The following is an 18,525-nucleotide window of genomic DNA, read 5'->3' as shown; positions in this document are numbered from 1 at the left end:
GATTTGTGAGGGGACAGGTGAGGATGTGTATGGTGCGTGGGTGCGCAGGTGAAGATGTGTATGGTGTGGGGAAAAGGTGAGAATGTGAGTGGTGTGGGGGACAGGTGAGGATGTGTGCGGGGGGGCAAATGAGGATGTGCGTGCTGTGTGTAGGTGAAAAGTGAGGATGTGAATGGTGTGTCTGGGGGGGCAGGTGAGGATGTGTATGGTGTGAGAATGTGAGTGATGTGGGGGATAGGTGAGAATGTGTGCGGGGGGGCAGATGAGGATGTGCGTGCTGTGTGTAGGTGAAAAGTGAGGATGTGAATGGTGTGTCTGGGGGGGCAGGTGAGGATGTGTATGGTGTCTCGGGGGGCATGTGAGGATGCGTATCGTGTGTGTGGAGGGGTAATTGAGGATGTGTATGGTTTGTGCGTGTGGGGTGCAAGTGAGGATGTGTATAGTGTGTGGGGGGTAGGTGAGGGTGTGTATAGTGTGGGGGGGGTAAAGTGAGGATGTGTATAGTTTGTGAGGGGACAGGTGAGGATGTGTATGCGAGAGAGGTGAAGCTGTGTAGGGTGTGTGGGTGGGCAGGTGAAGATGTGTATGATGTAAGGGGGCAAGTAAGGATGTATATGGTGTGTGGGGTATAGTTTATGGTGTCTGTGGCTGACAAGTGAGAATGTACGGTGTGTGTGTGTGATGACAGGTGAGGACGTGTATGGTGTGTGAGGGGAAAGGTGAGGATGTGTATGGTGAGTGTGCGAGGGGAATTTAAAGCTGTGTATGGCGTGTGGGGAACAGGTAAAGCTGTGTATGATGTGGGGGTCAGGTGAGGATGTGTATGGAGGAGAGGTGAAGATGTATATGGTGTGTGGGTGGGTTGGTGAAGATGTGGGGGTGACTGGTGTGTATGGTAACAGGTGAGAATGTGTGTGTGTGGGGGGACAGGTGAGGATGTGTATGGTGTATGTGAGGGACAGGTGAGGATGCATATGGTGTGTGGGGGGAAAATTGAGACTGTGTATAGCGTGTGGTGGGCAGATGAAGCTGTGTATGGTGTGGGGGCAACAAGTGAGGATGAGTATGGGGGGGTGAAGCAGTGTATGGTATGTGGGTGAGCAGGTGAAGATGTGTTTGGTGGGGGGGGCAGGTGAAGATGTGTATGGTGTGGGAGGGCAGGTGAAGGTGTGTATGGTGTGGGGGAAGATGAGGATGTGTATGGTGTGGGGTCGATCTGTGAGGATGTGTACTGTGTGCGGGGGGACGTGAAGATGTATATGGTGTGTGTGTGTGTGTGGGGGGGGACAAGTGAAGTTCATGTATGGTGTGTAGGGGGAATGTAGGGGCTCTGTGTAATGTAAGGGGGGAGTCAGGTGGACCCTGTATACTGATATTCCTTTGTGGCTGATGCCAGTTTTCCATATCAGGAATGACGGTGACCCTTGGGCTTTGGCCACTGGAGGATCAATGACGCTCGCTCCTGAGCTGCACCTACTGGGAGTGAGGCTGACACTAGGCTGCCAGGCGTGGGCAGGCACACTACTGCCGTCCCTCCTCCATGTGGGAGGCTGCTGCTGGAGGCAGGTGGGATCCGCTCTATTTCGCGGCTCAGTCCACGATCACTTCCTACACACTTCCTACGGGAGAGCATCGCTCAGTAGCCGGCGGCTTCCCCGATCAGCGGCTGCAGGAGAGGCATGGCAGCGGGCAGCCTCCTCTAGCTCCCCGGGAACAGACTTCCGCAGCTGCCGCTATCCCCGCTGCTGTCAGCCGGCTGGAGCCCCATGAGGACTTAAATAGCAGCTGATGCGAGAGCTCCTGATCCCCGGGAGACCACACACAGTCCGCCCGCCAGTGAGAGGCAGCTGCCCGGCACCGCACCATGGGGTGAGTGGCTCCGATCACCTGCATGTTCTCCGTATAGCAGCATTATTATTACCTGTGCCGCCCTGGCAGCAGCGAAGATCACAGAACTTTCCCACTAACCTGCGGGAACCGTTATAATCATCAGCCCCATTTTAACCACCAGTCCCCATCTCTATTACACATCACTGTATAGTGACCAGCTCTATTATTACACATCACTGTATGGTGACCAGCTCTATTATTACACATCACTGTATAGTGACCATCTCTATTACACATCACTGTATAGTGACCAGCTCTATTATTACACATCACTGTATGGTGACCAGCTCTATTATTACACATCACTGTATAGTGACCAGCTCTATTATTACACATCACTGTATAGTGACCAGCTCTATTATTACACATCACTGTATAGTGACCAGCTCTATTATTACACATCACTGTATAGTGACCAGCTCTATTATTACACATCACTGTATAGTGACCAGCTCTATTATTACACATCACTGTATGGTGACCAGCTCTATTATTACACATCACTGTATAGTGACCATCTCTATTACACATCACTGTATAGTGACCAGCTCTATTATTACACATCACTGTATAGTGACCATCTCTATTACACATCACTGTATAGTGACCAGCTCTATTATTACACATCATTGTATAATGACCAGCTCTATTATTACACATCACTGTATAATGACCAGCTCTATTATTACACATCACTGTATAGTGACCAGCTCTATTATTACACATCACTGTATAGTGACCAGCTCTATTATTACACATCACTGTATGGTGACCAGCTCTATTATTACACATCACTGTATAGTGACCATCTCTATTACACATCACTGTATAGTGACCAGCTCTATTATTACACATCACTGTATGGTGACCAGCTCTATTATTACACATCACTGTATAGTGACCAGCTCTATTATTACACATCACTGTATAGTGACCAGCTCTATTATTACACATCACTGTATAGTGACCAGCTCTATTATTACACATCACTGTATAATGACCAGCTCTATTATTACACATCACTGTATAGTGACCAGCTCTATTATTACACATCACTGTATAGTGACCAGCTCTATTATTACACATCACTGTATAGTGACCAGCTCTATTATTACACATCACTGTATAGTGACCAGCTCTATTATTACACATCACTGTATAGTGACCAGCTCTATTATTACACATCACTGTATAGTGACCAGCTCTATTATTACACATCACTGTATAATGACCAGCTCTATTATTACACATCACTGTATAGTGACCAGCTCTATTATTACACATCACTGTATAGTGACCAGCTCTATTATTACACATCACTGTATAGTGACCAGCTCTATTATTACACGTCACTGTATAGTGACCAGCTCTATTATTACACGTCACTGTATAGTGACCAGCTCTATTATTACACATCACTGTATAGTGACCAGCTCTATTATTACACATCACTGTATAGTGACCAGCTCTATTATTACACATCATTGTATAATGACCAGCTCTATTATTACACATCACTGTATAGTGACCAGCTCTATTATTACACATCACTGTATAGTGACCAGCTCTATTATTACACATCACTGTATAGTGACCAGCTCTATTATTACACATCACTGTATAGTGACCAGCTCTATTATTACACATCACTGTATAATGACCAGCTCTATTATTACACATCACTGTATAGTGACCAGCTCTATTATTACACATCACTGTATAGTGACCAGCTCTATTATTACACATCATTGTATAGTGACCAGCTCTATTATTACACATCACTGTATAGTGACCAGCTCTATTATTACACATCATTGTATAGTGACCAGCTCTATTATTACACATCACTGTATAGTGACCAGCTCTATTATTACACATCATTGTATAATGACCAGCTCTATTATTACACATCACTGTATAGTGACCAGCTCTATTATTACACATCACTGTATAGTGACCAGCTCTATTATTACACATCATTGTATAGTGACCAGCTCTATTATTACACATCATTGTATAGTGACCAGCTCTATTATTACACATCACTGTATAGTGACCAGCTCTATTATTACACATCATTGTATAGTGACCAGCTCTATTATTACACATCACTGTATAGTGACCAGCTCTATTATTACACATCACTGTATAGTGACCAGCTCTATTATTACACATCATTGTATAATGACCAGCTCTATTATTACACATCATTGTATAATGACCAGCTCTATTATTACACATCACTGTATAATGACCAGCTCTATTATTACACATCACTGTATAGTGACCAGCTCTATTATTACACATCACTGTATAGTGACCAGCTCTATTATTACACATCACTGTATAGTGACCAGCTCTATTATTACACATCACTGTATAGTGACCAGCTCTATTATTACACATCATTGTATAGTGACCAGCTCTATTATTACACATTGTATAGTGACCAGCTCTATTATTACACATCACTGTATAGTGACCAGCTCTATTATTACACATCACTGTATAGTGACCAGCTCTATTATTACACATCACTGTATAGTGACCAGCTCTATTATTACACATCACTGTATAGTGACCAGCTCTATTATTACACATCACTGTATAGTGACCAGCTCTATTATTACACATCACTGTATAGTGACCAGCTCTATTATTACACATCACTGTATAGTGACCAGCTCTATTATTACACATCACTGTATAGTGACCAGCTCTATTATTACACATCACTGTATAGTGACCAGCTCTATTATTACACATCATTGTATAGTGACCAGCTCTATTATAACACATCATTGTATAGTGACCAGCTCTATTATAACACATCATTGTATAGTGACCAGCTCTATTATAACACATCATTGTATAGTGACCAGCTCTATTATTACACATCATTGTATAGTGACCAGCTCTATTATAACACATCATTGTATAGTGAGTGACCAGCGCTATTATAATACATTGTATAGTGACCAGCTCTATTATTACACATCACTGTATAGTGACCAGCTCTATTATTACACATCACTGTATAGTGACCAGCTCTATTATTACACATCACTGTATAGTGACCAGCTCTATTATTACACATCACTGTATAGTGACCAGCTCTATTATTACACATCACTGTATAGTGACCAGCTCTATTATTACACATCACTGTATAATGACCAGCTCTATTATTACACATCACTGTATAGTGACCAGCTCTATTATTACACATCACTGTATAGTGACCAGCTCTATTATTACACATCATTGTATAGTGACCAGCTCTATTATTACACATCACTGTATAGTGACCAGCTCTATTATTACACATCATTGTATAATGACCAGCTCTATTATTACACATCACTGTATAGTGACCAGCTCTATTATTACACATCACTGTATAGTGACCAGCTCTATTATTACACATCATTGTATAGTGACCAGCTCTATTATTACACATCATTGTATAGTGACCAGCTCTATTATTACACATCACTGTATAGTGACCAGCTCTATTATTACACATCACTGTATAGTGACCAGCTCTATTATTACACATCACTGTATAGTGACCAGCTCTATTATTACACATCACTGTATAGTGACCAGCTCTATTATTACACATCATTGTATAGTGACCAGCTCTATTATTACACATCACTGTATAGTGACCAGCTCTATTATTACACATCACTGTATAGTGACCAGCTCTATTATTACACATTGTATAGTGACCAGCTCTATTATTACACATCACTGTATAGTGACCAGCTCTATTATTACACATCACTGTATAGTGACCAGCTCTATTATTACACATCACTGTATAGTGACCAGCTCTATTATTACACATCACTGTATAGTGACCAGCTCTATTATTACACATCACTGTATAGTGACCAGCTCTATTATTACACATCACTGTATAGTGACCAGCTCTATTATTACACATCACTGTATAGTGACCAGCTCTATTATTACACATCATTGTATAGTGACCAGCTCTATTATAACACATCATTGTATAGTGACCAGCTCTATTATAACACATCATTGTATAGTGACCAGCTCTATTATAACACATCATTGTATAGTGACCAGCTCTATTATTACACATCATTGTATAGTGACCAGCTCTATTATAACACATCATTGTATAGTGAGTGACCAGCGCTATTATAATACATTGTATAGTGACCAGCTCTATTATAACACATCATTGTATAGTGACCAGCTCTATTATTACACATTATAAAGTGACCAGCTCCTTTATATCATTATATAGCTCCAGTATAAAAATTCTACAGTTACCATCAGTTATAATGCTTCACTATGTATTGACCAGCTCTATTATAATACATTATTGTACAATGAGCGGCTCTGTTATATCAAAAAATTTTTAACTTTCTGTATGAAAGGTCTGCCGTATGCAAACAGGAATGTACCCTTATATCACCTATATATATAGAATGACCAAGTGTATTATAACCCAACATTTTAGAATGACCAGGAGCTCCACCATTCAAGACATTCTACCTTGCAATGCCTTCATAATTCAGCGGCAGTATTAGCCAAAATTGGCTAAGTCATCAATATACCCTACTATAATCACCTGCTCCGCTAATATGTCGCTTATTATAATAATTGCCTCCTTTTATATGTGACAAATTGGCTATTCAGTAATGATCTGCTACCAAACTGCTCCATGAATCTAGAACATTTTATACTTTCCTGCTCCAACAAACTTCAAATGGTTTTATTAAAATGCTCAATAATCTGCTGCTCACATCACATATTGGACAACAGTCTATAATGCACGTTTTCTATATACAATATTGTGTAATAGTTTTACTAAATGTTCTCTAACCTAATAGATCGTGGTGATCGACTATTACTGCACCACATTAGTGACCGTCCCCGTGGCGGGAGGGCGTGCCGGGTTGAACGTCCCCGTTGCCAGTCTTTGGGCAGCCTGTAAATTTAGACTAATATGTACAAATGTAGCCGTGTTTATTTTCACACACCACTGGCAGATCACTGCACAAAATCTATAATTTGGCACCATACTTAACATCAGTTAATGGCTTTTGCAATGTTAAAGGGAATCTGTTATCAGGGTGCACTCCCTAAACCACTTACATAGTCAGTGATGAAACAGTACTTTAAGTGCTCTGGGCGTGACGGAGCACTTTTTGAGTTTCTGACTCATCCTCCAGATACTACTTCTACTTGACTGACAACTCACTGGCTGTGTACCATCAAGTCCTAGTAAAGGAAATTTCGCATCCATGTGAGATACAAGGGAGGAGGGACTTGAGCTGGGAAGGCAGAAGCTCAGAAAGTGCTCCATCATGCCCAGAGCACTTGCATACTGACAAAGATGTGGATTAGTCAGTTATGGATCCCTGGATTTTATAATGATAGTTATGGATCAACCGTTTTTTTTAAATGGCTACCTGATCCTAAAAGTGGTTTGGGAAGTGCATCCTGATGACCGATTCACTTTACGTGATCTTAATCCTCTTCAGTGAGAACCTCCTGTGATAAATTCAAGATGAATCGTAATATGTCAAGTTAAACTTGGCTACATCTACAAGTGGCAATTTTATAGGAGTGTTCTGGACTACAGATACTTGTAGCATGACCATAGGATTTTAAACTTTTGATAGTTGATTTTACCTCTTAGAAAAAGTCTGCAAAGATGAGGTGACCTGGGGGTTAGTGCTGCGTATTCTGTAGGCTATGGGATGTAACATAACAAGTGTTCCAGGTTTAGACCAGGGCCCACAACTATATTATACATTCTGCCTATGGCATAATAGGATTCGGTTACATCTTAATCTAGATTGTTGGCCTTCAGTGTGTGAGGTCCATTGAAATAGACATGGTATATACATGCAGTTCCAAAGAATCCACTAATGTTGCAGCCCTCCAGATGGTATCCATTGCATACAGAGGATGAGTCATTGTTGCCTCTCATGCAACAACTTATTTACGGTACTCCCTTTAATGTTAGGGCATCAATAAGATCAGTAGATAACTCTAGTAGATGCTAGTAGGACTCAATGTCGCGTGTCTTTATTTTTTTGAGTTGCCAAGAGGACTCCTTTAAAAGATGACAACAGAACTTGATAAGGCACATACAGAAGAAACGCTCAGTAGCACAACTTACCGTATTCCACTGGTCACAAAACTGACCGATTGAGAAATTATAGGATCACATCATTTGTGCCATAAGTTTGTCCCAGGTGTTTTGATTCCGAGTTGGAGGGAAAAGTGACTAAGGGTATGCTCACACTTCGTGTTTTTCCAGGAGTTTTTTTCTTTACATTTTTGAGCAGCTCCACTCAAAACACTGGAAAGGCACTCAAAGACCCTCAGAAGGATCATCCTATTTGTTTCTATGAAAAAATGGTTTTCTAATTGTATTCTCAGGATTTTGAGCACCTTTTAAAAGTTTCAGGCTTTCAAAGACACCAAGCATTTAAAATAAATGACCTGTCCGTTCTTCAGACATTTTTCGCTAGGAAGTTGCTACTTTTGTATACAACAGATGTGAATGGATTTGCTAAAATTCGTATTTGTAAGCGTTTTTTCCTCAAAAACCATGAGCGTTTTATTCATTGCTTAATGGATATAAAAACAATCAACACAAAAATTCAGTAAGACACCCCAAAAAACACTAGGAAAAAACTTCAAACATCAAATTATCTTAACAGTGGTAACAAGAAATAAAAAATGAAACTAATTGTTTGAAAACCAGATTTATAAGAATGAGACAGAAGGAAAAGCGGTAGGGAAGAAAGGAGAGTTGAGGAGAACCCTAATTGGAGGTTTCAACATGGAGAGTGAACATAAATTAGAAAATAAATTATGTGGACCAAGAGTTTAGATATTTTATAAGTAAGGCGAACAATGTGACGCTGTTGACGGAAAGGAGGAAAGCTAGGGACATGTCTTGTGTTAGGGTACTTCTGTAGAAGGTGGGTGAAGAGGAAGACCGTCCACTTAGAAGCCGTAGTGATCGTTTCTAGTTGTCTGGGCTATTAGTTTCCATATGGTGAATCATGGCTACGTCGGTAAACCACTCTTGCAATGAGGGGGATCTGTATATCTCCAATGACAGGGAATTATTGATTTGGCATCTTAAAGGTATCATAAGGAGGATTTTCTTTTTTTTTTTGTAGATGGATTTGGACATAGGAAACATGTAAAATAGTAGCACTTCTGGAAAGGTGGGGGGATTGTCATCTGTTATCTCTGTGACAGGGTCACTGGCACAGTATGAGGGGAGATAAGTGTCACTAAACATCTTGGCATCAGTGTTGTGAAACCAGGATATTTTTCCTCCAGCACATTGCGTGTTGAAGGTAATTTAAATTTGCATACATGGGCTGGTTTTATGTGAGTATCCATAGGGTGGGAGAGAGGGTGCTCACTATATCTCCACCTGCAAAGCGACACCGAAGGGTGTACTGACAGGACCTGGGATGATGTCACAGTCAGGCGATCATCACATGGCCTGGCTTAAATAGCTGGTCTAGAGAGTCAGTGGGTGTTATGTTTTGGGAGAAGAGGCGCACCCATGTGGCTTCAGGAGGAGCTGAGGACTTGGTGACTCCTGCAGGGGAAGGTCTCTTTTGAACTTTATAATTATTTTGTTTTACCATTAGGCTAGAAAGGCCACATTTGCTTTATTCAGTGCTGCTATGGTTTATTGTCTTTTAATAAACCAGCAAGTGATTTACCTCAAGAGGCATTCCTGAGTCTACCTGTGCAAGCAGCTAAATGAAGCAACCCCTCACACCTCCTTAATGACTTTGATAACCCCCCTCCCAGAAGTCTCTCAGGATGGGACATGACCACTAAATGTCTTATTGTCCCTTCCTCTATCCCGCACCACAAGTATAAATTGGAGATTCCTAAATACCATCTATATAAGGTAGAGGGAACCTGATACCACCTATAAACAATTTTAAGACTTTTCTATTTAGATTTAGTTGCAATTACCAATTTACAGGATAGGTGTAGACATTTATTCTAGAGTTCCTGTGTAAAAGTTTTGTGAAGATCCAGAGGCGTAGCTAGGGGTTCAGATCCGGTGAAATATCTGGAGGAGATATCATTGGTGCAACCTGCGTGGCCGCACATGGGCGCAAGAGGTAGGGGGCCCATTTCTATCTCCAAAAAAAGGTGCAATTTTGCAGTTTTATGAGCTCTTGGGCTGCAAAGGGCTCATATATTGTTCTTGCACAGGGGCCCATTCTGTCTGCCTGTGGCCCCTAACCAGGTAATCATGATTATAACCATGGTGGTATAGGTAAACCTCAGGAGATGACTGCACTGTTGAAAATAAATCGCTATACAAAGACCAGCACTGATATTACCGCCTTATGGTGACATTTATTGGTAGATACCAGTCCTGCAGGACATATAGAGATTACTGCATAGTTATAGATGGTGACTTACAGAGGACGTTCTTTCTGGTGGAGTCATTCACTTTTCCCGTCTTTTCCATCTGACCCAGACCGATATGTCGACTTTTACAGTCAGGACTCATCTGCAAAGATTACAACAAAGACACATCTCTCTTCTCACATTTCCCTCACCGTTCACATGTAGAATCATGAAATCCTAGAATGTTCGAGTTGGAAGGGACCTTCAGGGTCATTGTATCCAACCCCCTGCTCAATGCAGCAATGCAGGATTCACTAAACCACCTCAGACAGATGTCTGTCCAGCCTCTGTGTGAACAATTCCATTGGAGGAGAGCTCACCACCTCTCATGGCAGCCTGTTCCACTCATTGATCACCCTCACTGTCACAAAGTTGTTTCTAATATCTAAGGCTGGTTTCACATTTGCGTTTTTTAGCGCTGGAAAAAAACGCATATGTGCGCATGCGTTTTTTCCCCTATATTTAACATGGGTGCGCATACCTGCGCGCTGGTAAGCGCATGTATGCGATTTTCATGCTCTGCGTTTTTTTGGGGTGTGCGTTTGTATTTTCCAGACGCAGCATGTTGCATTTTTTGGCCCTGCAAAAAAGCGCATGCGCACATATGCGCACGTTTTGCGCTAAAAATGGCCATTATAGCCTATGGATGCGCATACATGCGCACTGGCATGCTCATGTATGCGTTTTTTTGCACATGCGTTTTTTTTTTGTTAACCATGGAATTTAGGGGTTTGGGTTAGAGTTAGGGTTAGTTAAGGGGGTTTAGGGTTAGGGTTAGGGTCAGGGTCAGGGTTGGGGTTGGGGTTAGGGTCAGGGTTAGGGTTAAGTATGGTTTGGTTAAGGGTCAGGGTCAGGGTTAGGGTTAGGCTACTTTCACACATCAGGTTTTCGGCGTCAGGCGCGATCCGGCGTCGTGCCGGAACGCCGGATCCGGCAAATGTTTAGTAAAACCGGATGTGACGGATCCGGTTTTCTGCCGGATCCGTCTTTTTCTTGACAGACAAAACCGGATCCGTCTCATCCGGTTCATCCGTTTTTCGACGGATTAGGCCGGATCCGGTTTTTAAAATTGACCCTTGTGGCCTTCCGAACGGGATTGGCTACTGGAAAACTATATATAGCATGTTCCTACAGCCCTTCTTTGACAGGTTGTAGAGGAGAAAGTGCAGGTTGGAGAGAAGAGCAAGTTTACTGGCGAAGATGGATGTTGTCATTGGAAATATTTTGAAGAATTTGGCGGATTTTACAGCGGAGGCAAATCGTTTGAGGGTGATTGTTCTGGAGAAGGAGAGAGCGAGACAGCAGCGCATCAGGCATCGTAGACGACGTTTGTGGATCCACCCCATCACAGCCAAGAGAATGACGCGTGGGGTCTATTCTACACTATGCATGGACCTTCGACGAAACCCGGATAAATTTTTTGGATATGTTAGGATGAAAATGGAGAATTTTGATTACTTGGTGGAGCGCATTGCACACCTCATAAGAAAAGCGGACACCTATTGCCGCTTCTCCGTTTCACCCGCAGAGCGTCTGATGGTGACTTTAAGGTAAGCCACATTTATTGGATATGATCGCATCAGAGCACACTTTCACTGCAATCTTGTTGGTGGTAATTTGTATCTCCAAGTGTTAGGTCAGTTTTGGTATGTAATGCTGTGATTTAAAACTAATTTATTGTTTGTTAATTCCCCACAGATTTCTTGCAACTGGAGAATCCCTTTCGTCACTGCATTTCCAGTACAGACTCGGGATTTCCACCATATCTGGAATTGTGAAGTACACATGCCGTGCACTGTGGGACTCCTTAGCTGAAGAGTTTTTACCAGAGCCCACAACAGAGAGGTGGATTGAAATTGCTGACAAGTTTCAACAGATATGTCAGTTTCCAAACTGCTTGGGCGCTGTGGACGGGAAACATATCCGCATTGTAAAGCCAGCTGGATCTGGATCGGAATATTTCAATTACAAGAAATATTTTTCAATTGTCCTCATGGCCATCGCTGACGCGGAATACAAATTTATTGCGGTTGATATTGGGGCCTATGGCCGCTCCAATGACTCTCAAGTTTTCAAACTGTCTGCCATGGGGCGTAAACTGTATGGAAACACCTTCCAGTTCCCACCACCTAGACCGCTGCCGCAAACATCTGGTCCACCTATGCCATTTGTCTGTGTAGGGGATGAAGCCTTCCAGCTGTCAGAACACCTTTTGAAACCGTACTCTAGCAGAGGATTGACAAGACCAAAACGCATTTTTAATTACCGCCTCACAAGAGCAAGAAGAATGGTTGAATGTACCTTTGGTATTCTGACAGCCAAATGGCGGGTCCTATTGACTGCGATCAACCTCAAGACAGAAACTGTGGACGAGGTGATCAAAGCGTGCGTGGTACTCCACAATTTTGTTATCTGCAAGGAACCCATTTCCATTGAGGACACCTCTGAAGAAACCACCTTGCAAGATTACCATGACATTACCACTAGAAGTTCTGTGACGGTTTCAGTAATGAGGGACAATTTTGCACTATACTTTATGTCACCTCAAGGCAGAGTACACTGGCAGGATGACAGAGTGTGAAAGATTTGTGCCCTAACCAAACTTGTGTACCTTCTGTACCAACAGTATATACCTTTGCCAACCAAAGTTGGCTATCTTGTCATGGTCTCTATTTTTAGCTTTAGGCCACAGGTGTGTACCTGGTTGTGTTTTATGCAAAGTATTTCACCTTTTAACAAAAGTTGTGTACATTGTTAGGAAATCACCAACAATAAACACAACTTTTTAGGTGAAATACTTTGCTTCAAACACAACCAGGAACACAACTGTGGCAAAAAGCTAAAATTTACCCACAGTTATATACCTAGTTTTGAATACCATTTCACCTTTTAAATACCCTGTATTTAACCTTTTTCGCCGCAGAAAGAAATGACAGACAACCAGTGTAAAATAATTTAACTTTTGTTGAAAAATGTTTTTTTTAGTAAACTTTTTTAAAATTTTAATAAACATGTTTAATAAAAATTTGAAACTATAAAACTGAAACCATAGAACTGGTCATTTTTATTTAAATACACACATTATAATTCTGTGTAGTGTGTGGTGGAAATACTGTTGTAGGGGCTGCGGGACACTTCGACACTGGGAGTGTGGAGAGAGGACTGGGATCGTTGTGGGGAAGGAACAGTTAGAGGTGAAGGTGTGGAAAAAACTACTGAATGGGTGGACATGTGGGAAGCAGAAGAGGTGGTGGGTGGTGGAGTGGAGGGTTGGGCAGGGACTGTAGGAGCAGATGATGTTGATGGCAAGTTGTATGGGGAAGGAGTTTGGTACGGGGCAGGTTGCTGGAAGTGGGGAGATGTCTGGTACGGGGCAGGTTGCTGGAAGTGGGGAGATGTCTGGTACGGGGCAGGTTGCTGGAAGTGGGGAGATGTCTGGTACGGGGCAGGTTGCTGGAAGTGGGGAGATGTCTGGTACGGGGCAGGTTGCTGGAAGTGGGGAGATGTCTGGTACGGGGCAGGTTGCTGGAAGTGGGGAGATGTCTGGTACGGGGCAGGTTGCTGGAAGTGGGGAGATGTCTGGTACGGGGCAGGTTGCTGGAAGTGGGGAGATGTCTGGTACGGGGCAGGTTGCTGGAAGTGGGGAGATGTCTGGTACGGGGCAGGTTGCTGGAAGTGGGGAGATGTCTGGTACGGGGCAGGTTGCTGGAAGTGGGGAGATGTCTGGTACGGGGCAGGTTGCTGGAAGTGGGGAGATGTCTGGTACGGGGCAGGTTGCTGGAAGTGGGGAGATGTCTGGTACGGGGCAGGTTGCTGGAAGTGGGGAGATGTCTGGTACGGGGCAGGTTGCTGGAAGTGGGGAGATGTCTGGTACGGGGCAGGTTGCTGGAAGTGGGGAGATGTCTGGTACGGGGCAGGTTGCTGGAAGTGGGGAGATGTCTGGTACGGGGCAGGTTGCTGGAAGTGGGGAGATGTCTGGTACGGGGCAGGTTGCTGGAAGTGGGGAGATGTCTGGTACGGGGCAGGTTGCTGGAAGTGGGGAGATGTCTGGTACGGGGCAGGTTGCTGGAAGTGGGGAGATGTCTGGTACGGGGCAGGTTGCTGGAAGTGGGGAGATGTCTGGTACGGGGCAGGTTGCTGGAAGTGGGGAGGTGTCTGGTACGGGGCAGGTTGCTGGAAGTGGGGAGGTTGCTGGTGCTGGGGAGGTTGCTGGTATGTAATAGGAGGGGGAGGATGGAAAGTGGCTGGAGGGGGTGTAGATGTAATAGGAGGGGGAGGATGGAAAGTGGCTGGAGGGGGTGTAGATGTAATAGGAGGGGGAGGATGGAAAGTGGCTGGAGGGGGTGTAGATGTAATAGGAGGGGGAGGATGGAAAGTGGCTGGAGGGGGTGTAGATGTAATAGGAGGGGGAGGATGGAAAGTGGCTGGAGGGGGTGCAGGTGGAGGAACTACTGTGGTGGGAGGAGGAGGAGGAGGTTGGGAGGTAACTTGCTGGAGAGCAGCGTGGCATGAATGCATTACATGCATCTGCTGGGCAGGAGAGAGCGTTTCCATGCGCTCCACAACAGACCTGAAAAAGGTGTGGTTTGGCGAAGATCTTGCTTCTGAATGCATGGTTTGCAGAAGTGTCTTCACCTCCAGAATGCTGGAGTTGATCTGCTGATAGCCTGCGGAGATTTGCTCTGACAAGACTTTTAGACAGTTCTGGAAAGATGCATTCAGATGCAAGAACTCTGGCGCATAAGTCTTTTCCTGACCCCTCTGCCGCTGCCGCCCAGTACCCGCAGGTGTACTAGAGGCAGCAGGGGCAGAAGGGTGGGGTAAAGGGAAAGCGATCTCCTCACCAGCAGCTTCATGTAATGTAGGCGGCCACGATGCTCCTGTGCTGGTGGATGGGACAGATGGGTCGAATGTGTGGGAAGGCTGGGAAGGTGCAGATGTACCGGGGCGGTCGAAGTGTCCCTCGGTGCCGGTCTCCTCAGGGATCGCCTCAGAAGGGTCCAATCGTGCCGGCTCCCGAGTGCTGCTCACCGTGCTGTGGAATAAAGAGGAAAAAAAAACAATTAAAATACTGACATGGTATGGCCCTGGCTGAAAAAAAAATTTACATCTAACATTTTTTTTCACATGTGGTGTGTAATATTTACCTTCTGGTGACCATTGTTTCCCGGAGGAACGACAGGGCTTCTGCGTACTTGTACTTGCTCCTGCGTCCTCCAGATCCACTCGGGGCCCGCATCTCTTTATTGAACTCCTTCTTGAAACGATCTCTCACAGACCGCCACCGATTCACAATTCTGTTCCCTGAAACGAGAAAGGAGTGGTTAGTATACAACATCAGTGTTTCCGAAACTCCAGTCCTCATGGTCCCCAGGGGTCATGTTTTCAGGATTTCCATAGTAAATAGAAATCCTGAACACATGATCCGTGGGGACCATGAGGACTGGAGTTCGGGAAACACTGGTTTAAATCAAGCAACCGGTACTGTATATACTTACGCTCTGTAATCTGGGCCCGAACATCGAGGTCCTCCCAGCGGCCCACAAGGAGCGAACAGATTTCCTCCCAGAGTCGTCGGGTAACGATCAGGTCAGCGTGGCGGCGGTCAGCCATATTCCAGAGCGGCTCCCTTTCTCTGACGAGATCGATGAGGCGGTCCACATCAATCCCTCCATCCTCACCGTCAGAGTCAGGAGCACGCTGTGAAGGCTGTTAAAGAAAAAGACAAAAATAACATAATTAGCCTCCACAAAAGAAATGAAATAAAAAGTGCAAAAAAACAAAGCAAAAATATTTATACTTACACGCTGGTGACCGCCGCGTTGCTGTCGCCGACGACCCTGGGAGGCACTGCGAGCACCTCTTGGCCAAGCACCAGATTGGGAAGACTAGAGAAGAAAACAAAAAAAGTTATGTCTTTGGATGTAGGCATTTGTTTGCTGTGTGTGGTCTGCAGAACATTGTTTTCTATGTGTTGTGTGTAGTGTGATGTTGTGTTTCTGCGTTTGATGCAAAAAACTTACGAATTGTGAGCCCACTCCAGGTGTCTGTCCACCCCTTCCTTCTTCTTCTGGGAGCTCCTCTTCATCTTGTGATTCCTGTTTTGAAATAAAAGGCCATGAATAGACATATATTACAGAGAAGATGGATTTTGGAAATAAAAACTTACCGTCAAACGCTGACGATGCGAGGGAGGGCTCCCAGAAGATGATGTGCTGTCTTCCTGGTGGCCACACTCCATGCCTGTGGGTGGTGTTCCAGCTGCTGCCATTGCTGCTGCATCTATTGGGCGGCTGTTGAATAAAGAGAAACAAAGGGCCAATGAATATCTTGATATTCAATAGCCCTAGTTTGGAGGAATGGGTGATTTGATAATTACCGTCTCTCATCTGCTGCTGTTGTTCAGCATGCTGCTCCAATTGGGGTGGTGCTGATGGTGCTGCTGCAGATGTCTCCTGCCTTCTCCTGCGCCTGGTTGCTGTCTTGGGTGGCATGTTGGGTGTGGCTGTGGGTCCCACTGTCTTGCTTTTATATATGTCTTGTGGGCAGAGCTACTGAGCATGCTCAGACCAAAAAACCGGATCCGGCCGCCGGATCAGGCTTTCGCCGGATCCGGCGCATTGCGGCGCTCATAGGCTTTCATTGTGTGAAAAAGCCGGACGCGCCGGATCCGGCGTGTCCGGCTTTTTCGCCGGAGACAAAAAACGTTACAGTAGACGTTTTTTCCAGACGCCGGATCGCGACACATTGCCGGATCCGGCGAAAACCGGATGAAACGCATGGCCATCCGGCGCGATCCGGCGCAAATGCAAGTCAATGGGGGGGAAACCGGATCCGGCATTGCATTTCGCCGGATCCGGTTTCTGTCAAAAGCGCCGGATCGCGCCTGACGGCGAAAACCTGATGTGTGAAAGAGGCCTTAGGGTTAGGGTTAAGTATGGTTTGGTTAAGGGTTAGGGTCAGGGTTAGGGTTAGTTAGGGGTTAGGGTCAGGGTTAGGGTTAGTAAAGTCATGGTTTGGGTTAGTGTGAGGGGCCACCTAATGTTGGAAAAAAACGCAAACGCGGTAAAAACGCACTAAAAACGCATACAAACGCATAAAAACGCTGCGTTTTTTTCATGCATGCTCATAAAAATGCTTGAAAAAAACGCAGCAGTTGTATGCTTTTGTATGCGTTTTTTCAATGCGTTTTTTTGCGGGAAAAACGCGCTGCAAAAAAAAGCAAGTGTGAAACTAGCCTAATGTGTATCTTCTCCCTTTCAGTTTCGTCCCAATTACTTTTCGTGTTTCCATGTGCAAATGTATTCCCAACCTGCACAAACTGCTCATCCTGCTGATACCCTTATACTGAGCCGCTGCTTCCATATGTGTCCCTATTCCTGAACCTGGTATGTGGTATAAAGCAGAGCTCCTCTTACTGCCCCACATAATACCACCTCTGTGTGTCCCTAACATCGAAATAATGCCTCCTTTGTGCTCTCTAGATGGTAAAATTGCCCCCTAGAAAATATTAATTTCCTGTGCATGTGCGCGCCAAATTTTTTCCCTAGAAAGTAATAATACTCAATGTGCAACTTTGATGGTCACAATACTGAGCGCCCCTATAACAATAATGTTTAAGTGTCCACTTAACAATTAATAATGTCCCCTGAGTTCCCCATGTATAATTCCTCTATATACAGTATTCTGGGCTCACAGCCCCCTATACACAGTATGATGATCCCACAGCTCCCCTATACAGAGAATGGTGGGCACAGCTCCCTTTTACGCAGTATAATGTCCCCCAGGGTTCCCCTAGACATATAATGATGTCTCCACTGCTTCTCCAATACACAGTATAATAGTTAATAACGTTCAGACACCATACGATGTGTGCACGGAGAGCCCCGATGCCGGGAGGAAATTAACTTGCTCTTCCAGTAATAAGGGTTGTGCTGGCATGGTTTCAGTCACCGCTCTGTGTATAGATTGGCGGCTGTAACCTCACCCCGGCACTGACTGAAAGCCACCTCAGCGCAGTCTGCCACCCGGTAGTTACTCAACTGGTGCCCCTATAAATAATAACACTTCTTAAATGCCCACTTAATATTTAACTGAGCCCCCCCCCCTATGTACTGTAGTAATGGCCCCAGCATCGCTGATGTGAGCAGGGGGTCATGTGATGACTTTTTTGGCTTC

At 44.4% G+C, this 18,525-nt stretch overlaps 1 protein-coding gene across 2 annotated transcripts in view; it reads left to right on the top strand.

Moving 5' to 3' along the window:
* The first annotated feature begins 1,538 nt into the window (after window positions 1–1,538).
* Window positions 1,539–18,525, top strand: part of HOMER2 (homer scaffold protein 2) — a 377,961-nt gene continuing 360,974 nt past the window's right edge. For both annotated transcript variants that reach the window (XM_073568523.1, XM_073568522.1), the window contains exon 1: window positions 1,539–1,869. In XM_073568523.1, the coding sequence (XP_073424624.1) occupies window positions 1,865–1,869 (5 nt within the window). In that variant the 5' untranslated portion in view covers window positions 1,539–1,864. The remainder of the gene's footprint in view (window positions 1,870–18,525) is intronic.

Source organism: Dendrobates tinctorius, unplaced genomic scaffold, assembly GCF_039654945.1.
Source record: "Dendrobates tinctorius isolate UK_male_01 unplaced genomic scaffold, ASM3965494v1 ptg000022l, whole genome shotgun sequence".
NCBI classification, from domain to species: domain Eukaryota; kingdom Metazoa; phylum Chordata; class Amphibia; order Anura; family Dendrobatidae; genus Dendrobates; species Dendrobates tinctorius.
This window is presented reverse-complemented; position numbering and strand designations above follow the sequence as displayed.